At 44.2% G+C, this 24,746-nt stretch overlaps 1 protein-coding gene across 2 annotated transcripts in view; it reads right to left on the reverse strand.

Moving 5' to 3' along the window:
* Positions 1-271: 271 nt before the first annotated feature.
* LOC140479146 (AMMECR1-like protein) overlaps positions 272-24,746 on the reverse strand; it is a 60,476-nt gene continuing 36,001 nt past the window's right edge. For both annotated transcript variants that reach the window (XM_072573106.1, XM_072573107.1), the window contains 5 exons: positions 19,401-19,511; positions 14,727-14,841; positions 8,631-8,721; positions 6,000-6,096; positions 272-1,336 (listed from right to left, as the gene is read on the reverse strand). In XM_072573106.1, coding sequence (XP_072429207.1) covers positions 1,225-1,336; positions 6,000-6,096; positions 8,631-8,721; positions 14,727-14,841; positions 19,401-19,511 — 526 coding nt within the window. In that variant the 3' untranslated portion in view covers positions 272-1,224. The remainder of the gene's footprint in view (positions 1,337-5,999; positions 6,097-8,630; positions 8,722-14,726; positions 14,842-19,400; positions 19,512-24,746) is intronic.

The raw sequence follows: 24,746 nt of genomic DNA on the forward strand, positions 1-24,746 counted from the left end.
CGGAATGGCGATCAGATCATTCGTTCTAGCCTGGGATCCTCGCGTCACTGTTCCTGACACTGCTTTGACTCAAGCCGTCAAAAGGAAGAGCCTTCACTGTCCATTTAATCTGGACTCGGAGTGTGAAAACAGCCCCAAAATACACAGCGTTAAACTCACACATCAGCGTGGTCTACCAGAAGATCTCTGCACTCAGCCGGGTCATTCCAGAAAGACAGAAAGGCTATGGAGAACAGGCATGTAATGTCATACACAGACCAAGAGACACAGAGTAAATACAATTCACTTTATCAAAGGGTTTTCATTCACAAAATGTATACGTTTGGGCTATAGATATACAAGTAGCAAATGAGGCCAAAGGAAAAAAAAAATCTTACTAGATTTTAGTGCCCCTCCAATACTGTTGATTAAAAGCTAACCAGATGATTGCCAGAGTGACTGCTGGATTTGGGACTGTGCTGTACTCTTGGATAATGTGCAGAGAAATCCAGCATCTACACTTGGTTTCTACATGACTGGCAGACACGTGACAAGTAAACGCTTGGGCCAGTTGGGCACTTGGCAACCATGCACAACATGTCGGTGTGAAATCCTGTTACTTGCTTCAAGGTAATACTTGTGTAATGGGGGCCGGGGCCAGGGCAGGGGACAAGACTTTGTAAATAACAAGGGAAAACGTTTCGGTCCTGACCCTATTTTCAGTTGCACCACGTTGGCAGACCACTGCTATGTCAAAGTGAATTTTTGTTACACAGGACTTTTCCTCAACCTTCACCTGCGTTTTGAGGAGTCTTGGCCCACGTGAAAACTGCAAGCCATGTGACACAGGGAGACACGACTGAAAATAGTAACTTAGTGGAAACGTTGCCCATTATCAAAGAGCCTGAGCACCCTACACACATCAATGGTTTCAGTACTAAAACCTACAGTTCATAACTGGAGACCTGCAAGTTACCAAAGTAAGGCAAACATAGGTAAACAAGTGTAGAAACAGAAACAAGATTTGTTAGAAATCCCTCCCCGATCCCCAACGATATTCTACTGTTTCACTGCAGCGTTCCGTTGCCAAGTCTGTCTGAGGTAGCGCTGACCGAAGGCTTGCTTGGCAACGGAAGCTAGCATCATAAAATAGTGCAGTAGTAAAAGTAACTAGACCAGGAAGTGGAGGCATCAGCCCCGATCAGGTCGTAGGTGGAGTCCCGTGATTGGTCCTGCAGCCTGTTGTCAGGAGTAATGATTGTAGAGAGGTGGGGCATGGAGAGTGCCATTCTGGAAATAGTGCTGTCGAGATGCCATGTACTCAGTGTAGCTGATTGTTACTTTCTCACTGCGGTACCTGGGCAGAAAGAAACAGAACTACAGCAAAACTTGTTTTAACCAAACCCCTTGATAAACCGACAAACGTTATACACCTCAGAGACACGCGATGTCCCCGAGTATTAATGCTGTGAATAAAGTATAACAGTGATGTGTGGTGCTGGAAAAGCACAGCCTGTCCTGATGAAGGGCTTATGCCCGAAATGTCGATTCTCCTGCTCCTCAGATGCTGCTGTGCTTTTCCAGCACCACACACTCGACTCTGATCTCCAACATCTGCAGTCCTCACTTTCTCCTGTAGCAGTGATGTGTTTACTCCCTGCATCACCTTTCCGTTACTGTGTGTTTCGACATCGATTTTAGGAGGTGCTTTGACGCTTTAACACAGACTTTGAGGCACGTTAATGTCTTGAAGCTTCAGTTGGTCAGGGGTTGACTGCAGTTTACGCGTACCTCTTGATTATCCAGAATACCCGGCGCACCCTGGGCCCCAAAAGTGCCAGTTATTAAAAACTTTGCTGTACGTTAATGTGGCTGCAGCTGGTTAGACTCAAAACAGGCGAATGGCACAGTTCATGTCCCTTCTGGAACGTGTCCCCTCCATCGTCAAGCCCTGCTCCCTGAAAACACTGAGTAATGATCAGATAGTAGCACAGATGCAAGGCTAGCCCACATTATGTTCCCAGAAGTAACTCTTTTCTTTCAGGGAGCCTTGGGGAGTGAATGTGAACAGGCTATAGAAATCATAATGAGATTCAAAGTGACCCCAATCCTTTAGGGAAGCAAGGATCCACAATTAAACTGTTATCCAGAGGATATTAGCAATGATTACTCTCTCTACCCTTGAGTGTAATTGCAAACTGCTGCTCTCATGGAGGTTAGATAACATGTCACGAGAGAGAGAGATCAAATCGGATGGCATTGCCCAACAGATGACCTAAATCAATTGGCAGCTTGAAAGAAACTTCAACTCAGGTTCTCATGGAGTCATGGGGCTCAAATTCAGCTCCAGGAGCTGCCAGGAAAGTACAGATAGGGCCTTGACTCGGAATTCTAGTCCGATGACCAGCTGGATGCCAATGATTTCTCACCATATGGGTTGTGGGTGTTCTCCCACCTTATCGGACTAACGCCTATTCTTGGCTGGGTTTTGACGATGAAAGCAGCTTTCATCTTACAGTATGTCAGACTATTAGCATTAAACCCTTCCACTCTTTCCAATGGAGTGGCATGTGAAGATTCAAGAGGTGATCACTTTCAGAGAGGCAACTAGATTCAAGGCCCACATTGTTAAGTTAGAATTTTCATCTGCCGTCAAGAAACCTTTCCCATTGCTTTGCCATTTCAATCTTTCCCCCATTAGGTCAGCACCAAAAACCATGGATGATCAGTGACCACTGTGCAGCCAGATCTGAAACACTGACCTGCCTTTTGTCTTTTAACTATGCTGTTAAACCTGTTTGCAGGGTGATCATCCCATCTTTCCTGCTTACAATTTTGGGCATTTGAATGTTATTTCCATCTCTGCTTTCATTATTTGTTCCTTTCATATTGTTTTCTTCTCCTGTCTAACTCTCTAGCACAGGAGGGAAGGAGAGTTACTTCTATCCTTCAGCGAGCTGTGCTCAAGTGACCAAGACACCCTATGGATCCAACTTCACAGAACCGCTACAGCACGGGAGATGGCCATTTAGAGTGGTGCTGGAAAAGCACAGCAGGTCAGGCAGCATCCGAGGAGGATGTTTCAGGCAGAAGGCCTTCATCAGGAATAAGGCAGGGAGCCGCCAGAGTGGAGAGATAAATGGGTAGGGGTGCGACTGGGGAGAAGGTAGCCAAGAGTACAATAGGTGATGGAGGTGGAGATGAAGGTGATAGATCAGAGAGGAGGGTGGAGCAGATAGGTGGGAAGGGAGATTGGCAGGTAGGACAGGTCATGGGGACAGTGCTGAGCTGGAAGGTTGGAACTGGGGTAAGGTAGGGGATGGGGAAACTGGTGAAGTCCACATTGATGTCCTGGGGTTGAAGTTTTCTGAGGTGGAAGATGAGGCGTTCTTCCTCCAGGCATCTGGTGGTGAGGGAACTGCGATGGAAGAGGCCCAGGACCTGCATGTCCTCGGCAGAGTGGGGTGGGGTGGTTGAAATGTTGGGCCACGGGGCGGTTTGGTTGATTGGTGCAGGTGTCCCAGAGATGTTCCCTAAAGCGCTCTGCGAGGAGGCATCCAGTCTCCCCAATGTAGAGGAGACTATATGACTATCTGGTCAGGTCCATGTCCCCCTACAACCCACCCTCCCAACCTGGCACCTTCCCCTGCCATCACAGGAATTGCAAATCCTGTGCCCACACCTCCTCCCTCACCTCCACCCAAGGCCCTAAAGGAGCCTTCCACATCCATCAGAGTTTCACTTGCACATCCACCAATATCATATTGTATCCGTTGCTCCCGATGAGGTCTCCTCTACACTACGGAGACCGGACGCCTTCTCACAGAGCGCTTTAGGGAACATCTCCGGGACACCCGCACTATCAACCCCACCGCCCCATGGCCCAACATTTCAACTCCCCCTCCCACTCTGCTGAGGGCATGCAGGTCCTGGGCCTCCTCCATCGCCGCTCCCTCAGTACCTGACGCCTGAAGGAAGAACGCCTCATCTTCCGCCTCGGAACACTTCAATCCCTGGATATCAATGTGGATTTCACCGGTTTCCTCATTTCCCCTGCCGCCCGCCTTACATCAGTTCCCACCTTCCAGCTCAGCACTGTCCCCATGACCTCCCCTACCTGCCAATCTCCCTTCCTACCTATCCACTCCACCCTCCCCTCTGACCTATCACCATTATCATCAATCCCATCCACTTATCACACTCTCAACTACCTTCCCTCCAGCCCCACACCCCTCCCATTTATCTCTCCACCCCGGAGGCTCCCAGCCTCATTCCTGATGAAGGGCTTTCGTCCAAAACTTCGATTTTCCTGCTCCTCGGATGCTGCCTGACCTGCTGTGCTTTTCCAGCACCACTCTAATCTCGACTCTGATCTCCAACATCTGCAGTCCTCACTTTCTCCTATTTGGCTCATTGTGCCTATCTATGGCATGGTCTATGGCAACTGGAACATAGAAGACAATGTTCCAAGGTTTCGATATTTCCTTGAGTGGGGGATGCTCAATAGCTAGAATAGGAGATTGACCACATCGTTACCTGTTCCGAGAACAAGGTTAAGGGAGGTTTATCCTGCATCCAAACTGTTTTACAATTCACCCAGCTGTGCTTCCTAACTTAGTACTGTAGCTTAGTAGGAGAATCCCGTCATACCCCTCCAAGCCAGAGTTTGAAGAGTTGAATTCCACTCCAGACAACTGGTCACAAAGCCAAGGGTGACGCTCCTCTGCTGTACTAAGGGAGTGCAATACGGTCAAAGGTGACAGCTTTCAATCTCCTTGTCCATTGAAATAGACGCAAGTTATTCCACACTTACTCACACAGCAGAGTTCCTCCTGTGTCCTTATCCCTTGGCCATTATCACCAATTTAGTCATGGATTTTCGGTCTGTTTGAGACATCTTACTGTACCTGATACGTTTTCCTGTATTATAACAGTGAATACATTTCAACAGTACTCTGTTAGCTCGGGTATGCTTTGAGGTGCTCTTTTGTTAATATTAAAAGGTTTGTAGAAGAAGCTACATCCTTCACCTAGCCGAGAGTATACCTGCTCTCACCGAGCCCTCCCTGAGACAGCCTCAAATGGGGCCTCACAGTAATTGAAGCAGCGCTCCTGAGCACCATCACCCAGGACACTCGAAACAACAAGCAACATCAAAATCTCAGAAACCCAAACTGAAAAACAACCACAGAGCAATCTATAGGCATCTCTGAAAATCGAGGGTTCCAAACACATTGCAACAAAGAAATAAGCTTGAAAGGGACCATTTCATTTTAGGTAAGGTCATCTTTGTAGTTTGTCTGATCTACTTTTCTACCTCAACTTAAAAAGAAATGTATTGTTTAGTCACCATAACCTGTATGACAGAGTGTCAACTGTGATGTTTTCAGAGTGAAGAGGAAATTCTATAGCAGCTCCAGTACACACAACACAACTGCAAAGCAGTTAGTTTTCTGGGCTCCAGGATTATATTCAGGGAGCACAACGGTGTTACATCAGTGAGGACACTGCTACAACTGCTCCAAGGCAAACAGTCCCATAACATATTATAGCTGCCTCAAAACAGTTGGGGAGTCAGGGGCATGCATACCTGAACAGATTTCAATTCCCTTGTGAACTCCCCCACTGAAACAATGAACATCTTTCCCACCCTAAAACCTGTTACTCCTAAAACTCTTTGGTGGCGCAATAAACGGCCCCAGGATCCAAGATCCAAATTAGCAACTGACTTCACTTCTGGCAGTAAAACTCAAGCGAGAAAGGTGGTCACTTGGCCAACTGCAGATGCTCCATAATCAACTCGGGACAAGGATGTGATTGAAATGCAAAACCAAACCTGAACAATAAAAAGGACTTCATCCCTCTCAAATTACTGATACCTTACCTACTTCATTAGGAGCCATGGCCAATATGCAACCAAGTTCTGTACTTCCACGTAATCCATCTCTGATGCACATATCTTATTGGCCTCCAAGCCTGATAACACCGTTTAGAATAAACCGGTTTACTGTGTTACTCACCTGGTCAGCTTGATTGCTTTCCTGAACTCGTTTGTGATTGGAGCTTTGTAACCACCTTTTCTCAGAAGAGAGTCTATGGTCTGAATCTGGTCCCAGTCTGCAAGACAAGCACACACACACACACAGGTAGTGCCAGGGACATGGATTGGCACCATGATATCAGCAAAAGCCTGTAATGAGGTTCCTACACCAGTTAAAATGGCAACACACAAGTTCATCTACCCAAAGTAACAAACTAAATGTCACCCACAGGAAGGGAGTGAACTGATGGGAGGGGAAGTTTTGAACACTGCCAGGGTGGTAGTCGCATTCACCGTTCAGAATGGAGTGTCCATGGCGGGGGGGGGGGGGGTGTTGAATGCTGTCAGAAGTGGATAGGTGGTCACTGGTGTCAGGAGAGGAGGAGGAATGCATGAGGTGAACATCAGCTCACAGGAGGGAGCTGCACATCAGCTGATTCATTTAGAAAACTCCTCAGTAGTCTTGACATCTGTTAGGAAACGCTCAATGCAAATCCCAGTGTAATCCAGGGTCAATAGGGGGGGCAAACAGTCCCAAGTCTGGAAACTACCCTCATACAGCACTGTCCTGAGGAACCAAGCAGGGTAAAACCAGCAACTGGAACTCCAAACTTCCAGAGTAAGTACGGCACATGCGCACGCTGGGTTTTCCTCAGTTTCAGGAGGCAAACCAGGGAGTTACATTGAGCAATTTACCACCAATCCACTGGAAACGTTAATGTTGCTTCTCTATTACCAAACTATTGGCCTTCAACAATGCACCAATGGTTAGCAATCACCCTTTAAGGACAATCCCAAGGCATTTTATACAAATTAGAAGCAAGGTAGCTAGGGAAAGGGTAGGTCCACTCAACGACAATGGAAGGAATTTATGCGTGGAGCCAGAGGAAGTGGGTGAGGTCCTTAACAAATACTTTGCGTCAGTATTCACTATCCACTATGTCTTTTGAGTGTGTCAGGATGGTAACGTTAGGGTACGGCAATATGAAAAAGGTGGAGGTTTGGATGTTTTGAAAAGCATCAAAGTAGAAAAATCTCCAGGACCTGATGGGATCTATCCCAGAATGCTGAGGGAGGCAGATGATTAAACTGCTGGTGCCCAGAACAAAATCCTCATTAGTCACAGAAGAGGTCCCAGAGGACTGGAGAATAGCCAACATGGTTTCTTTGTTTAACAGGGGCAACAGGGATAATCCGGGAACTCTCAGGTCAGCGAGTCTTACATCAGTGGTAGGGAAATTACTGGAGAAGATTCTTAGGGACAGGATTTGCTCACATTTGGTAAAATACAGTTAGTAGCGACAGGCAGTATGGCTCTGAGTGGGGAAAGTCATGTTTCTCAAAAGTTTTAAGGAAGCAACAAAGATGACTGATGAAGTCAGGGCAGTAGATGCTTTCTGTATGGACTTCAGCAAGGTCTTTCACAAGGCCCCTCTTAGCAGGCTTATACAAAAGATAAAGTCACAAGGGATTCATGGTGAACTGATAAGCTAGACACAGAACTGGCTTAGTCATAGAAGCTACAGTGACCATGGAAGGGTATTTTTTTTAGATCCACTGGGATCACTGCTGGGACCTCTGTTGTTTGTAATATATATTAATGATTTGGGGGAGAATGTCGGTGGCCTGGTTAGTAATTGAGGATGACACAGACTGGAGGAGCTGTTGATCGTGAGGTGGATTGCCAGAGGACACTGTAGGGTATTGATAGGCTAAGAGACGTGGGTGGAGAAATGGCAGATGGAGTTTAATCTGGACAAATGCAAGGTAATGCATTTTGGAAGGTCTAATGCAGGAGGGGAGTATGCAGTAAATAGCAGAACCTTAATAGCATCGATGTGGGGAGGGACCTAGGCATACAGGTCCATAGTTCCCTGCTGGATAAGGCAGTCAAGAAGGCATGATTCTTTCATCAGTCAGGGCACATTGTATAAACATTGACAAGTCATGTTGAAGCTGTACAGAAATTTAGTTAGGCAACTTTTGGAATATTGCATACAATTCTGGTTGCCACACTACCAGAAGGATGCAAAGGCGTTGAAGGAGGTACAGAAGTGGTTTACCATCAATGCTGCCTGGTTTGCAGGGTATCAGTTATGAGGAGAGATTGGACAAACTTGGCTGTTTTTATTTAAACGTCAAAAGGACAACGGGCGACCTGACAGAAATTCACAAAATTATGAGGGGGCTTGGGTAAAATGGACAGTCAGAGTCTTTTTTCCCCAGGGTAGAAATGTCAATTACTAGGGACCATAGGTTTAAGATAGAAAAGAATAAGTTTGAAGGAAATGCGAGAGACAGGGTGTTCTCTTTTTACAGACAGAGGGTGACAAGTGGCTGGAATGTGCTGCCACAGGTAGTGGTGGAAGCAGATACAATAGCAACATATAAGATGCATCTTGACAGGTACGTGAATAGACAGGGAATACAGGGATGCATAATGTACAAGCAAAATGTTTTTAGTCCAGCAAGGCATCATGTGTCGGCGTTTTCTTGATGGGCCGAAGGGCCTGTTCCTGTGCTGTACTGCTCTTCATTCTTTCCTGGCCCTCAATAAACACACGCAGAAAAAGAGGGTTAATAAATTCACCAGGTTGGCATTCACACGTACCCTGTTCCTTGGCCACTTCTGGTAAGTACGTTGCTGTGCGTTTTGCTCCCTTTTCATTCACAAACTCTATCCGAATCCCATGTACTCCCACCTAAACACAGATTCAACTTTATTACTATGAGAAAACAAAAGACATATTACCAGCAATTGCTGCAAAAGCAATGCCATTTTACATACAGAAGACCTACACTAATCTGCTTTGCAAAAGGGTCAAGTGACTAACTGTTTATTTAAAACAAAACGGCCTTTGGGATGTCCTGTGCAGAACAGGGGCCATGCAGGGACCAGGGAAGCCCCAGGTGAATCCCATATTTGCTCAGCTAAGGCATTGGAAACTGCAAAATCATCAGCCCCAGATGCTCACCTCTCAATTTTTCAAGACGCAAGCAACTCAAATCAAATTAAATTTAACCCTTTAAACCCTGGTGTCCTCCATGTGAATTTTGTTTTCGGTATATCTGCTCCAAAGCCAACATTCTTCCCATGGCTCAGTACCTGAAAAAAATACCTGAAATCACTTCTGGTAACCAGGTGGGGGTCAGGCCGAGGTGGCTCTGGAGAACTGGAGCAGCATTTCCTCTTTCTGATGTGACAACTGTCTTGGAGATGAAGGGAAACTTTCCAGTTGCCTTTCTTCATTAGTTGATATCTATGCACTAGTTTTTGGTACTTTGTGTACACAAATTCCTAATTAAATCCTGTTGCTCCTCTACCACATGCAGTGTGGCTGCACTGTGAACATATTCTAACTTATCTTTCTCAGATTCAAAACAGATGACCTTCCATTTCCCCACATTGAATGTATCAGCCACAGTTTGGCCCACACATGATCTGTCACTATGTTTTTCTAATGTCTTCCACAAAACTTGTTGCGTAACTTTGTGCAATCTTGGATATAAAATCAAGATTCTGATCATTAATGAGCCTCATTGTTGGTTAGGTGCAACAATTAAGCATCTGAATTCTCATTTTGAGGTAAGTATTGTCCCAACAGTGAACTTGCAGGTCACTCTGGTAAGAAACCCATGTCCAATCTCAGATATCTATCATTGGAGCTATACGCCCCCCCACCTACATATCCCAAACTCTCACAACATTGTTTTAAACAACAGCACCGGGAGTGCACAAACAAGTCACCAGTCACACCAGCAGAACTGGAGAGTGTGGCTTGACTGACTGCTTTAGTAAAATAAAATAAAGAATTGATGAAAATCTAAAACACACAAAACCAGAAATTGCTGGAGAAACTCAGTGGGTCGAGCAGCATCTGTGGAGAGAGAAACAGAGTTAATGTTCAGTCCTGGAACTCCATTGACCATCCTTCAGTAAAAATGCTTGAAAATGAAGAAAATTAATACTTCCAAGATGTACATGGAAATCAGGAGGCAGTGAGAGGACACGTCAGCTAAATCCAGACTTTTTTGAGAGAAAAGATAATTATTGTTCACAGTCAGGGAATACAACTGAGCCACCTAGTGGTTGTATTACAGCACAGCAATTGGTTGGTCTCTTTTAACACTCGCTTCTGAAAGTGGAGTCAGGCCGTTGCTGACTTTGGGAAAAGGGTTGGGAAAGATTGAAATCGGATCTCCCTGTTGTTAGGTGAAGTGACAAACTACCATTGTTTCATTCTGTAGATTGAGCACCAATTTTGGACCGCAACCTACGGTGGCTCAGTGGTTAGCATTGCTGCCTCAGTGCCAGGGACCCAGGTTCAATGCCCGCCTCAGGAAACTGCCTGTATGGAGTTTGCACGTTCTCCATGTGTCCGCATGGGTTTCCTCTGGGCGCTCCGGTTTCCTCCCACAATCCAATGATGCGCAGGTTTGGTGAATCGGCCATGCTAAATTGTCTATAGTGTTAGGTGCATTATTCTGGATTAGTGGTGCTGGAAGAGCACAGCAGTTCAGGCAGCATCCAAGGAGCTTCGAAATCGACGTTTGGGGCAAAAGCCCTTCATCAGGAATAAAGGCAGTGAGCCTGAAGCGTGGAGAGATAAGCTAGAGGAGGGTGGGAGTGGGGAGAAAGTAGCATAGAGTACAATGGGTGAGTGGGGGAGGGGATGAAGGTGATAGGTCAAGGAGGAGAGGGTGGAGTGGAGAGGTGGAAAAGGAGATAGGCAGGTAAGACAAGTCCGGACAAGTCATGGGGACAGTGCTGAGCTGGAAGTTTAGAACTAGGGTGAGGTGGGGGAAGGGGAAATGAGGAAACTGTTGAAGTCCACATTGATGCCCTGGGGTTGAAGTGTTCCAAGGCGGAAGATGAGGCGTTTTTCCTCCAGGTGTCTGGTGGTGAGGGAGCGGCGGTGAAGGAGGCCCAGGACCTCCATGTCCTCGGCAGAGTGGGAGGGGGAGTTGAAATATTGGGCCACGGGGCGGTGTGGTTGATTGGTGCGGGTGTCCCGGACATGTTCCCTAAAGCGCTCTGCTAGGAGGCGCCCAGTCTCCCCAATGTAGAGGAGACCGCATCGGGAGCAACGGATACAATAGGTGCATTAGTCAGGGGTAAATATAGGGTAAGGGAATGGGTCTGGGTGGGTTACTCTTTGAAGAGTCAGTGTGGACTTGTTGGGCTGAAGGGCTTGTTTGCACACTGCATGGATTCTACGATTTACAGTAGAAGCATTGGCAGGTTACCAGTTCTATGGGTGCATCTTTATATTGTCACAGAGTTTGGCCAGTTCTACGGATGTTTAAAACTAGAATGGTAACCTTATTTCTCCCCAGTGCTCAATCACCTGTGGAGATCTCTGCCTTTCAGGAGCTCACCAACTACGGTAATGGTTTAAAATTAATGAGCTATTTGGTGAAATAAAACTTCAGTTAAAACTATTTAACTACAAAGAAAGAGAGACAGTTACATAACCAGAAAGGACTTCATGTCTGAGCTTGTCTCGTATTCCATCAGTGGAAATAGCAGCTGACAACCATGCTGAGATCAAGCCTTTTTGCAAAACTTTGCATTAGCCAGTGTGCTGTCAACAATGGACGAGCGAGTTTTTCACAAGTATCAACGGAGATCTGGAGGGTACCCAAATTCCATGTTGCCCCCTTCACTTTGCTGCCTGGATTAACAATTATCAGTGGAATCTTGCAAAGTGAAGGAGAACAGGCACCTGACCTGTGGAATATCTATGGGAGAGGATGATATCAAGTAAGATTCCCTCACCTTTGGTAACTTATGGACGGTAGAAGAGGGGTTGACAGATGAAAGAAGAGCGTCATTAAGATATTTTCTAATCAAACTATTGGGAGATGTTATGAAACACCTCTGGAGCAGGTGGATCGTGAACCCAGGCCTTCTGGTTCAAAGATAAGGATACTCCCCCCACAACATCATTAACAATATCAGCTAAAATGGGAGACAGGAGGGCTAGTGGCCTGAAGTTCAAGATAGGGAGGATAGAAGGATGAGAAGCAAAGAGAAGGCAAGTGAAAAATGAGGGAGAACCTGCAGATTAATCCAGGACCAGAGTGCCTGGGCTCAGAAAGGCTGGTCAGGAGCCAGTGGGTACATGTGAATTGAGGGGAGATGGTAGTAGATGCAGATGCATTAATAGTCTCCATGCTGGAGAATGTTGTGAACACTAGATTAGAGAATCATGGCTAAACACTTTGCTGTTACATTAGGATCTATCATTACTAGCATTCTCATCCAGAAAACATGAGCTGGATTGGTTGGAAAGAATGAGTTAAGACAAATCAGCCTGGTCTGTTTGGTTCCATCAAAGTTGAGCTCTGATGTTGTGACCTTTCTATCCTACATCCCATGAGGTGTCCATGTATGCAATGGACATTAATTAGTGGTCAGCTACACCAATTCCCATTCCCCTAGTCTGTTGAAATATCCTGAGGCATTCAGCAGTACTTCCTCCAGAGTTTGTAGCTGCTGTACCACCTCATCCTGGAGGTGTGCAGCTGAGGTCAATGATTCAGTTTGGGTTCCTGTGAGGATATAACTTTATTCCAGTCAAATACTGGCATTTATCAGCAAATGGGAGACCCTCTTTGCCCTATTAGTAAATATTCTCAGCCTGCCTCAGAGAATCACAGTTTTATTTCCCAACTTTATTTTGCCAAGTCGAACATCGATTTCTGAGGCACATAGTCATCTCTTTGCTTTGTAGAAAAGTGACAAGATCCACGTTCAGTCACTGTTGGGGTCTCCAAGGGTAAATTTGTCTGCATCATGGTTTTTCAAAGTCTTTTGCTATACTGAGCTCCAGAGGTTGTATGATAGTAACTCCCCTTGACAGCAAGGCCACATTTGAGTCTAGCATCAAGGTGTCAACGCAAAGGTAGGGTCTATGATAAATCAGAGTCAAATGTGACAAAAGGAAGATTGTTGTTGTTGATGACGACTTATCCCTTCAGGAGTTCTTCCAGAGTGTGTCCTGGGCCCAAATATCTTCAGCTGTTTCATCTTTAACCTTCTTCCATCACGAGTTCTGACGTGGGCAAGTTTGCTGATGATGACAACATTCTGCACTCTTCGCAACTCCCACAATGAGGGAGCCCATGTCAAAATACAGCAAGAACCTGGACAGCACCCAGGTTTGGGTTGATATATGGCAAGGAACATTTGTTAAACAGGTGGCAGGCAATTACCATCTCCACTAAGGATATATCTAACCACTGCACTTAGACATTCCGTGGCATTAGCATCAGTGAATACCCTAACCTGAAGGTAACCATTGACCAGAAATTACACAAGTGGTTACAATAGCAGGTTGGAAGCTGGGAAACCCTCAGCCAGTAACTTATCACCTGACTCCTAGAGTGCACTATATACAAGATTCAAGCCAGGAGTGGGTGTCTCACTTGCCTGAACAGTTCCAATAACACTCATGAAGCTTGGCACTATCCAGGACAGAGTAGCCTGCTTGAATGGGAGCACATCCATAAAACATTCACACTCTCTCCATCACTGACATACAGTGACAGCAACCTGCACCATCTCCAAGATGCACTACATCAAGGCTCCTTAGACAGTAGCTTTGCAAACCCATAACCAATACCATCGAGAACACCACCACCTGCAAGTTTCCCTCCAAGCCACTCAAACTCCTAACTTGGAAAAACATTGCCATTCCTGCAGTGTCACTGGGTCAAAATCCTAGAATCCCTCTCTAACAGCATTGTGGGTCTACCTACACCAAATGGATGGTAGTAGTTGAAAGCAAGTAAAGATGGGTAATAAATGCTGGCTCAAGTAGCAAACGACCCATGAATGAACGAATTGGCTGACCATCTAGTTCTTATCTCTTAAAGAGTTAAGTAAACAGGAATCTGACTAGCATTCTGCACTGATGGATTACGCAATTTTAATTAGAAGAAAGTACAGCACCTTCCATGTCTTCTGGATGTCCCAAATCCCTTCAGAGCCAGTTTGGAAACATGGCTACCATTGGTATGTAGGGAATTACAATTGTTAGTTTGTGCACAGCAAGATCCAACAATCAATAAAGTATAAATTAATAGACAGTTTATTTTGAACTGAATTGACTGAGAGGACTACTGACCAGGATGAAAGCATTTCCCAACTGCTCTTCAAATACTACCCACTGTTTCTGACAGAACAACGTTGCCTCAGTGCTTTGCTGAAGTATCAGCATGGAATGGGTGTACAATTCTCAGGACCAGAGCTTCAGCACATGACCTTCCCTTTCAGAGGCAAGGCAGTGTCCAACTGAGGCAAGGCAGATACAGCTAACTAAACATGAGCAGTACGCTCTGAGTCAGAACTAGGAGACATCCCCATCAGCATGATTGCACACTATAAGGGAGACAACAGGAATCTAAAAAAAAAGGGTTGTACAGATTTCCAATTAGTTTGATTTCGAAGAATGGGAATGGGCTTTCACGCAGCAACAGCCATAATGAAACGACCCTTCTGGAATGTGCACGAGAGAAGGACAAAAGTCACTGCCCTGGTTTAAATGCTTCAAATACCAGAAAGATTCCTGCACCCCAAGACAAATCTATTCTAGAACAACTCAGCACTTACAAGGAATGGAGAAACACTTCCCATTTAATTCCCCACCCGCCTGCCTCAGCCTTCAGAGGTGACAGTAAGTTTGAACTGGAATTCCATTACCTCCCAGTCCAGGTAATCACTGGCATCTTCGAAATTAGTGAGCAGCGAAACAGAGCAGAAGAGTTTGGGAAGTTCCTCACGAGTCAGCGGGGGGAAGCGGCTGTCCTTAAGAGCACTGCGAGGAGAAAAAGGTATCGACAAGATCAGGCTGGAAATTAAAGACTACTGATAGAACATGACCCATTTTCTACATAAAAGGAAAGCCAAGAAACTGGTCATGATAACGTGTGGGATCTGTTATAATCCAGAAAGACAAATGGTGAAATACAGAATCAAATCTTTATACATATATTCACAGAGTAGCACAATAAAAGCATAAATCCCCAAGCTCAACCACCACTGTTTCAGTCGGAATCTATGACAGTAATTCAAGTGAATCATTACCAACAGAGAAGCATGGCAGCAGGAGTAGACCATTCAGCCTACCAAGTTTGTTCTGCAATTAAATGGAAGCCCAGCTGATCATCCATGCCCATGTTTGTTTTCCTCCATCTACACTACTCCCATATCTCTTTAAATTATTGGCCATCAGAAATCCATCACTCAACCACTACTTTAAATATACTCAAAGACTGAGTTTCCACAGTCCTCTGGGATAAACAGCTACAAAGATTTACAACCATGAGTAAGAAGATTTCATGTCTCGGGATTAAACAGTATCCATCATTCTTTAAAACTCCTCACAATACAAGCCCTCAATCTCTCTTCATAGGACAGTTCCATCATTGCAAGAATGAGCTTTTGTTGCACTCCTATGGCAATATCCTTCCTGAGGTAAAGAGACCAAAACTATACACAGTATTTCAGGTGTGGTATAACCAAGGTTCTGTACAATTGAAGCAAGACTTTATTACTCCTGCACTCAAGTCCCCTTGGAATAAGGGCTAACATACTATTAACCTTCCTAATTGTTTGCAGTATCTGCACGTTAACCTTCAATCACTGACAGACAAAAACACCCAGGTCCCTTTGTACACCAATATTGTATAATCCCTTCCCATTTCACAAATACTCTGAACATCTGTTCCGTTTATCAAGGTGAATAAACTCACATTATGCCACAATGTATTCCATCTGCCACATTCTTGGTCACTCATTAAATCGATTTAAACCCTCTTGAAGCTTCTCTGCATGTTTCTCAGAGCACTCATTCCCACACAACTGTCTGGCACGTACAAACTTGGAAATGTTGCACTTGGTCTCCAGATTCAAATCATTGATATGTATAATGAACAACTGGAGACCAAATACTTGATCTTTGTGATACCCACAGCCTGCCAACACAAGAATGATCTGCTTATTCTTTGTCTTCTATCTCTTAGTTAATCCTTCATCCAGAGCAGTACATGATTACCTTCTATCTCAAGGGCTTGAATTTTGATGACGAATCTCCTGTAGGTGATTTTATCAAAAACATTCTGAAACTCCTAGTAAAATACATCTACTGATTTCCCTTCATAATTCTGTTAGCAGCATCCTCAAAACACTCAAACGTTGCTGAACACAGAGACTTTGGAGTGCAGGTTCATAGCTCCTTGAAAGTGGAGTCGCAGGTAGATAGGATAGTGAAGAAGGCGTTTGGTATGCTTTCCTTTATTGGTCAGAGTATTGAGTACAGGAGTTGGGAGGTCATGTTGCAGCTGTGCAGGACATTGGTTAGGCCATTTTTGGAATATTGCATGCAATTTTGGTCTCCCTCCTACCAGAAGGATGTTGTGAAACTTGAAAGGGTTCAGAAGAGATTTACAAAGATGTTGCCAGGGTTGGAGGATTTGAGCTATAGGGAGAGGCTGAACAGGCTGGGGCTGTTTTCCTTGGAGTGTTGGAGGCTGAGGGGTGACCTTCTAGAGGTTTACAAAATTATGAGGGGCATGGATAGGATAAATAGACAAAGTCTTTTCCCTGGGGTGGGGGGGGAATCCAGAACTAGAGGACATAGGTTTACAGTGAGATGGGAAAGATATAAAAGAGACCTAAAGGGCAACTTTATCACACAGAGGGTGGTGTGTGTATGGAATGATCTGCCAGAGGATGTGGTGGAGGCTGGTACAATTGCAACATTTAAAAGGCATCTGGATGGGTATAGGAATAGGAAGGGTTTGGAGGGATATGGGCCAGGTGCTGGCAGGTGAGACTTGATTGGGTTGGGATATCTGGTCAGCATGGACGGGTTGGACCGAAGGGTCTGTTTCCATGCTGTACATCCCTATGACTCGAAATATGCTTTCCCATTCACAAATCTGTGACAACTATGCCCAATCAGATCATTAATATCCAAGTGTCCATTAATCACAATCTTTTCCTTCTAATGATCAACATTCCCACTGATTTTTCTTCCTTGGCTGTGGAATTTCTAGGTCCTTGCACAGCAGCGACTTCGAGAAGCAGAAGTCTTTCAAATCTTGATATATCGCCATGGACAGGGGCTTTCCTGTGGCTGTGCAAATGTAAGCTTTGCGGGAACTTTGCTACTGATGCAAGGCAAACAGCTTTGTCGTTCCCCCCACATTCTTAGATCGTGGTGTGACATTTGCTTCCTTCCAATATGCAGCAGCCAATCACAAATCGATAGAATTTTGAAAGATGCATTCAATATCTCCACAGCTACCTCTTTCAACACTCTGGGATGGAAACTATCAATCTCTGAGGACTTAGTGACCTTCAGTTCTATTAAGTGCTCCAACACTACCTCCTTACTATACTAATTTCCTTCAATTCCCTTGGATCTCTAATACTGGGAGATTCCTTGTGCCTTCCTCAGTGAAAACAAACACCAAGTAATGAATTAGGTTGTCTGCCATTTCTCTTTCCCCATGATAAGGTCTTCCGACTTTGCCTGCAATGCGCCCACAGTTGTCTTAGCCAAATATTTTCTTCTTACATATCTACAGAAGCTTTTGCAGTCCACTTTTATGTTTTTTTTGCTAGTTCACATTCATATTCTATTCTCTCAGTTTCTTGGTTCTTCTTTGCTATATTCTAAAAGCCTCCCAATCTTCAAGTTTAATATTATTGCTGGCAACTTTAGAAATGTCTTCTTTTAATCTTGTATAATCCATAATATCCTTTGTAACTCATTAACTTTTTGGATGTTTTTTGCATCTTGAAGGAATGTACAAGTTGCTGTAAACAATGTAATGATTCCTGAAAACTATCCAATGCTTTTGGAGAAGATCCCTTTATGCATTTTTTTCAAATACACCCCTGCCTATTAGCTCCTCATACCCTGAATTTTGTCTGTTCTTTTGTTCCAATTTAACTTCAGATTGGACTACCTCACTTTCAAACATAATATAAAATTCTATCATGTTATGGCCTAAAAAAGGCTCCTTTATAGCTAGATTATTAATAAACCCTCTTGCATTACAGAATATTACACACAAAATAGCTTATTCTTTTGTTAGGTCTCCAACATTGTATTCTAGAAAACCTGTTACTAAAACACTCCAGAAATTCATCCTCTATAGCTTTTGTGCTCACTATGTTTACCCATTCTAAATGCAGATTGAAGCCATTCCTGATTACTGTATTGCTCATGCGACATGCTTCTCTAATCTCCTGGTTCATACCATGCCCACACTACTGTTTGGTGGTCTATAAACAACTCCTGATGAAGGGGTTATGCTCGATAAGTCAACTCTCCAGTTCCTCGGATGCCGCCTGACCTGCTGTGCTTTTCCAGCACCACACTTTTTCTGATCTCAAACATCTACAGTCCTCACTTTCTCCTATAAGCAACTCCTACCAATGTTTGCTGCCACTGGCCGTTTATTAGCTCACACAAGCAGATTCCACGTGTTATTCTTCTGATTTGACTTCACTAACATTCTAATCCTGTCCCTTTATTATCAGTGCCATGTACTTTTCTGCCTTCCCTTCCTAAATATTGAATATCCATGAATATTCAGTTCCCAGTCTTGGTAACCCTGCAGCTATGTTTCCATAATGGCAATTAGATCACACCCATTTACCTCTATTTGTGGTTTTAAATCATCTACCTTTTGTGTCCGTTCAGGTAAATGGTCCTTCAATTTGCCTTTTGGAAATTATTCCACACTAACAGGGTGATGGTTATTGACTCAAACATCCATTAAATACCAGGAATTTGTTTCTTTCAGTACAAAAGAACAACCCCCACCACCTCACCAAAGCAAGGGATGCAGTAGTTTCTCTCTTCCCCACCCTTGAGATGAGACCTAGAGTAAACTACTTTCAGTCAGGAGCTAAACAGGGTTACATCTCCCTAAACATTGGCTGCAGCACAGCTCATTAAATCAAGAACTGCAGAACGTCTGGCTACCTACTCCAGTCAGAAGTGCTTGGGTTACCTTCCGTACCAACCACTGTACAGGTCATCTTATGCGCCCCATCTGCTACTTTGCCAACTACTAGAGGAGTGAAATGCAGACTCTAACGTATATATGTCCACAGATACACGGACATCCAAAAGTTCCATTTACATCACAATGCATGAAATTAACTATTATCCAAGCTATTCTTAAAAAATACACAGCACAGATATTTAGTACTAGTACATGCCAATGTTTATACATCACACAGATTATACTAATACAAAACAAAGCAGTATAATTTCACACTACTAGGACATACTTTATGCCCCCATCTTGAATTTATTTTTTCAAATTATTACTTAGAGAGCTTAAAAGTTCTTACCTGGTAAGTGTGTATTCCCTGAGTCCTGAATGGAGGTTCATGGCAGAGAAGGTCCCAATGCAGCCTCGCAAACGTTTATCTCGGCCCATCTTCCACGTTACAAACAATGGGCTACAAAACACAAAGCCATTCATTCCTACACAATAGAATCAGGTCGCAAGGATTGCACAGAACACAAACACCTGACACGAGACTCTGCTGGACAGATCAATCTAAAATGCAGACAGGAAGCCCAATGCCTCGAATACTGGATGATAACTGTGGTCCCTTGGGAGTTTTGGGTTAAGCTCAATAAATTTATTATTCTGACCTTAGCGGGATATTTGAGGCATAGGACCAAGAGCTCAGAGAACTTATACATTGCTGGTAATAACCTACAGCACTCAAATACAGGGATTATGCCAGCACATCAGAAATCTGGGATTAGCCAGGCAACTCAATATTCTTCAAGAACCTTGCAGCGATCATAGTGGTAGGATCTATATTCTGCTACTGCTGACATTTAAAATCTAATCTGGAAATATGCAAATCAGGCTACATTCCGGTACTATGAAACTTCACAAAAAACACATTTCAATATATATTTTCACACACGAATACTCTGGTATAATTCAGTACAGAACATACCCTACGACATCAGATATTCAGAATACAATCGATAACTGCAGAGATTCTGGTGCAGTACCTTGGGCAAAATATTGGTGGATTATTAAACTCTTATCTATTATGTATTTAAAAGAGAATCACCTGTAACTACTTTGGCTCTACAAATATTCAGTATATAATGTGATGCTATCGATATGCTGATCCAATAGGCATAGAGCTCAGTAGGGGTGCATTGTGGAGTATATGTACCCAACATATCTGGGTTCCTGGTTCAGTCTCCCAGATTGTCTGATTTTAGCCCAATCTCTCTAGAAACTCTGGAATTATTCTGACATTTGAAGACTGTTGTTACCTGGCATATTCCGGGATTTTGAGTATTACATCAAATATTATGGAATTAGGAATTATTCCAAATTTTCTGTGAAATGCCCCATGTTCTAAAATGATATGCCAAAGAAATCATTACTGGGGCATTAACTTGTTATTTTTACAATTTATATAAATGGATAGATTGGTAAATTTGCTGCTAATACAAATATAGGTAAGGAAGTAAGCTGTGAAGGGAAGTGAAGATTGGGGACAATATTTCATCCTCACTAACACTCAACACTGGAGCCCCCCAGGGGTCCGTACTCAGCCCACTACTGTGCACCCATGACTGTGTCGCCAAATATCAGACGAATACCATTTACAATTCACTGGTGACACCACCATGGTCGGTCAAATCTCAGACTACAAACAGAAGGTGGAAGACCTGGAAAAATAGTGCACTGAGAACAACCGAGCTCTCAATGCCGGCAAAACCAAGGAACTCATTACTGACTTTCAGCAGGATGTTACTCATGCCCACCTACACATTAACAGCACAGAGGTGGAACGAGCAGAGAGTGCCAAGCTCCTGGGAGTGGTCATCCACAAAAAGCTTTCTTGGACTCTTCATGTGGACGCACTGGTTACAAAGGCCCAACGTCTCTTCTTCCTCAGGCAGCTGAGGAAATTTGACATGACGGTGAATACCCTTGCCAACTTTTATAGGTGCGCCATCGAGAGCATTCTGTCTGGATGTATCACTACCTGGTATGGCCACTGTACCATTCAAGATTGGAGACGGTTACAGAGATTGGTGAATTCGGCCCGGACAATCACAAAGGCCAACTTCCCATCTATAGAATCCACCTACCAGGCCCACTGTCAAGGAAAGGCCACCAGCATTCTCAAAGATCCATCCCTCCCTGGCAATATTTTTCTACAACCTCTACCATCGGGGAGAAGGTACAGAAGCCTGAACACACACACCAGCCGGTTTTGAAACAGTTTCCACCCTGAGGTTCAAATACTGAATGGACTCACAAACTCTTAGCATTCGCCTGTCCCTGTGTTTTGGTTTTTGCCGCTGTTTACCTATTATTTACTTATCTATGCTACTTAACTCTGTGATCTGCCTGTATTGCTCACAAGACAAAGCTTTTCATAGAACATAGAAAAATACAGCGAAGTTCAGGCCCTTCAGCCCTCGATGTTGCGCCGACCGAAGCACATCCTTCTTCGCTGTCCACCACTCCACCGACTTTCGTATCATCCACAAACTTGCTCACCAAGGCCTTCAAGCCCCTCCTCCAGGTCATTTATAAAAATGACAAACAGCAATGGTCCCAAAACAGATCCTTGTGGAACACCGCTAGTAACTGCACTCCAAGATGAACTTTTACCATCAACTACTACCCTCTGTCTCCTTCCAGCCAGCCAATTCCTAATCCAAACCTCTAATGCACCCTCAATGCCATACCTCCGTAATTTTTGCAGTAGCCTACCATGGGGAACCTTATCAAACGTCTTACTAAAATCCAAATACACCACATCTACTGCTTTACCCTCGTCCACTTCCTTAGTCACCTTCTCAAATAACTCAATAAGGTTTGTGAGGCACGACCTGCCCTTCACAAAACCATGCTGACTATCCTTGATCACATTATTCCTATCCAGATGCTCATAAATCCTATCCCTTACAATTCTCTCTAAGACTTTGCCCACAACAGAAGTGAGACTCACTGGCCTATAGTTACTAGGGCTGTCCCTGCTCCCCTTCTTGAACAAGGGGACCACATTCGCTATCCTCAAATCCACTATCCTCCCCTATTCACTGTGCCTCGGTACACATGACAATAAATTCAATTCAATTCAATTCATTGTAGATAGGTTAAATGGGTAAAGATTTGGCAAATGAACTAAAATACCAGAAAACATTAAGTTGCACATTTCAGCAGGGAAGAGAAAAAATATTTGGAGATACCTGGGTATCCTAATGAAAGGATCACAAAAGATTAGCATGCAGGTACAGCAAGTAATCAGGAAAACTAATAACACATTAGTACTTATTACAAGGAACTGATTAAAAAGATAAGGAGGTTTACTTCAATTATAGATTTGGAGACACTCGTGTTGGACTGGGGTGTACAAATTCTCCACAACCACCTGATGAAGCAGCAGTGCTCTGAAAGCTAATGCTTCCAAATAAACCGGTTGGGCTATAACTTGGTGTTGAGTGATTTTTAACTTCAGTTATAGAGGCACTGCTCAGACCACGTGTACAATACTGACCTTTAAAGAAGGATACAGAATTGGAGGAATTTCAGAGACGCTTTGCTAATGGATGGGCTGTCATACGATGAATCATTGGATAGACTAGGATTGCGTCCACTGGAGGTTATAAGACTGAGAGGAGATTTGATTGAAGGCCACATGTTCCTACAGAGTTTTGACAGAGCGCATGTAGAAAGAATGCTTCCTCTTGTGGAAGAAACTAGAATTTGGGATCACTGATTAAAAGTGAGAGGTTCGTCCATTTAAACCAGAGATAAACAGGTTGAGCGTTTTTGAAACGGTCTTCTCAAAAAGGCAATTGAAGCAGAGTCTTTGAATGGTTTTTAAGGCAGAATCAGATTAATCCTTGACAGGCAAGAGGGCGAATGGTGATGATGGTGAAAAGCTTTCGGGAATAAACAGGGATGCAGACTAATCAGATCAGTCATGATCTTGTTGAAAGGCTGAACAGCTGAGGGAAGTTCCAAGTTACTTCCTCCTGCTCCTAATGTGTACATTTGTATATTCCAAGACTGCCTAGTATGTCAGGTATTCTGGAATTAACCTGCATGTTAACTTTAAGAGAATCCTGAACTCTGCCTCCCCCCAAGCTTGGGGCAGTATGGTGGCTCAGTGGTCAGCACTGCTGCCTCATAGCGTCAGGGACCCGGATTCAGTTCCACCTTTGGGTGACTGTCTGTGTGGAGTTTGCACGTTCTCCTTGTGTCTGTGTAGGTTTCCTCCGGGCGCTCCGGTTTCCCCCCCTCAGTCCAAAGATGTGCAGATTAGGTGGATTGGCCATGGGAAATTGCCTGTAGTATTCAGGGATGTGCAGGATAGGTGGATCAGCCCTGGAAAATACCCTGGGGTTGAGTCTGGGTTCAGCATGGACTCGATGGGCTGAATGGCCAGCTTCCACACTGTAGGGATTCTATGAATCTATGACACTAAGTCCCCTTGTGTTTTAGAATTCTGAAGCCTTTCCCCATTTAGAAAACAGCCTCTGTCTCTATTCTTCTTAGCAAAGTGCATAACCTCACACTTCCCCACAATGCATTCCATCTGCCATTTCTTAGTCCATACTCCTAACCTCACCAGGCCCTTCTACAGCCTCCCACTTCCTCAATACTACCTGTCCCTCCAATTATCTTTAAGTCATCTGCAAACTTAGCAACAATGCCCTCAGTTCCTTTGTCCAGACCATGGAGGCATAACGTGAATAATTGTGAACCCAACCTAGACCCCTGCGGAACTCCACTCGTTACTGGCTGCCATCCTGAAAAAGACCGCTCTCTCTCTTCCTTCTGCCAGTCAGCCTATCGTCTATCCATGCCAATACCTTGCCCCTAACACCATGGGCTCTCATCTTATTTGGTAGACTCCTGTGCAGCTCCTCATCAAAGCCTTCTGGAAATCCAAATCAATCATATCCCCAGGTCTCCTTTGTTGAGAAGGAAGTATTGCTGAAATCAGTCACTGAGCAGATAGAAGTTCCATATTAAGATATTCCAGTTCTAGACTGATCATTCAAAAATTCTAGATTTGATTAAGGACCAGATAATCTGTAATCAACTATATACCAAATATTCAGCAATTTGTTAGCTAGCTCAGTTGACAAGTTGGCTGGCTTGTGATGCAGAGTAATGCAAACAGTACTGGTTCAATTCCTGCACTGGCTGAGATTACCATGAAGGCCCCTCCTCTGAGGAGGGTAACCCTCAGATTAAACTCATCACTTGTCATCTCAATCAAATAAGAGAGCAGCCCATTGGTCCTCTGGGACTCCTATGACTTTACCTCTTTATCCCAATAGGTTCAAGAATGTTGTCTTTTCATTCTCGAGTAACAGAGTGTGCAAAGACTGAAATGTTTACCAGGCAGGTGTAGCAACCATAAAGGCGGCAAATGGTATGTTGGCCTTCATTACAAGAGGATGCAAGCTCAGACGTAGGGAGGTCTTACTACAGTTAAACAGCACGTGGGTAAGACTCCTCCTGGACTATTAAGTGCAGTTGTGGTGTCCTTACCGAAGGGAGGATATACTTGATTTATTGGGAGTACAGCAAACATTCACTCAGTCGATACCATGATGACAGTACTGCCATTTGAGGAGAGATTGATTCAATTGGGTGTATACTCACTGTCATTTAGCAGGATAAG

This window comes from Chiloscyllium punctatum, chromosome 6 (assembly GCF_047496795.1).
Source record: "Chiloscyllium punctatum isolate Juve2018m chromosome 6, sChiPun1.3, whole genome shotgun sequence".
Classification (NCBI taxonomy): Eukaryota; Metazoa; Chordata; class Chondrichthyes; order Orectolobiformes; family Hemiscylliidae; genus Chiloscyllium; species Chiloscyllium punctatum.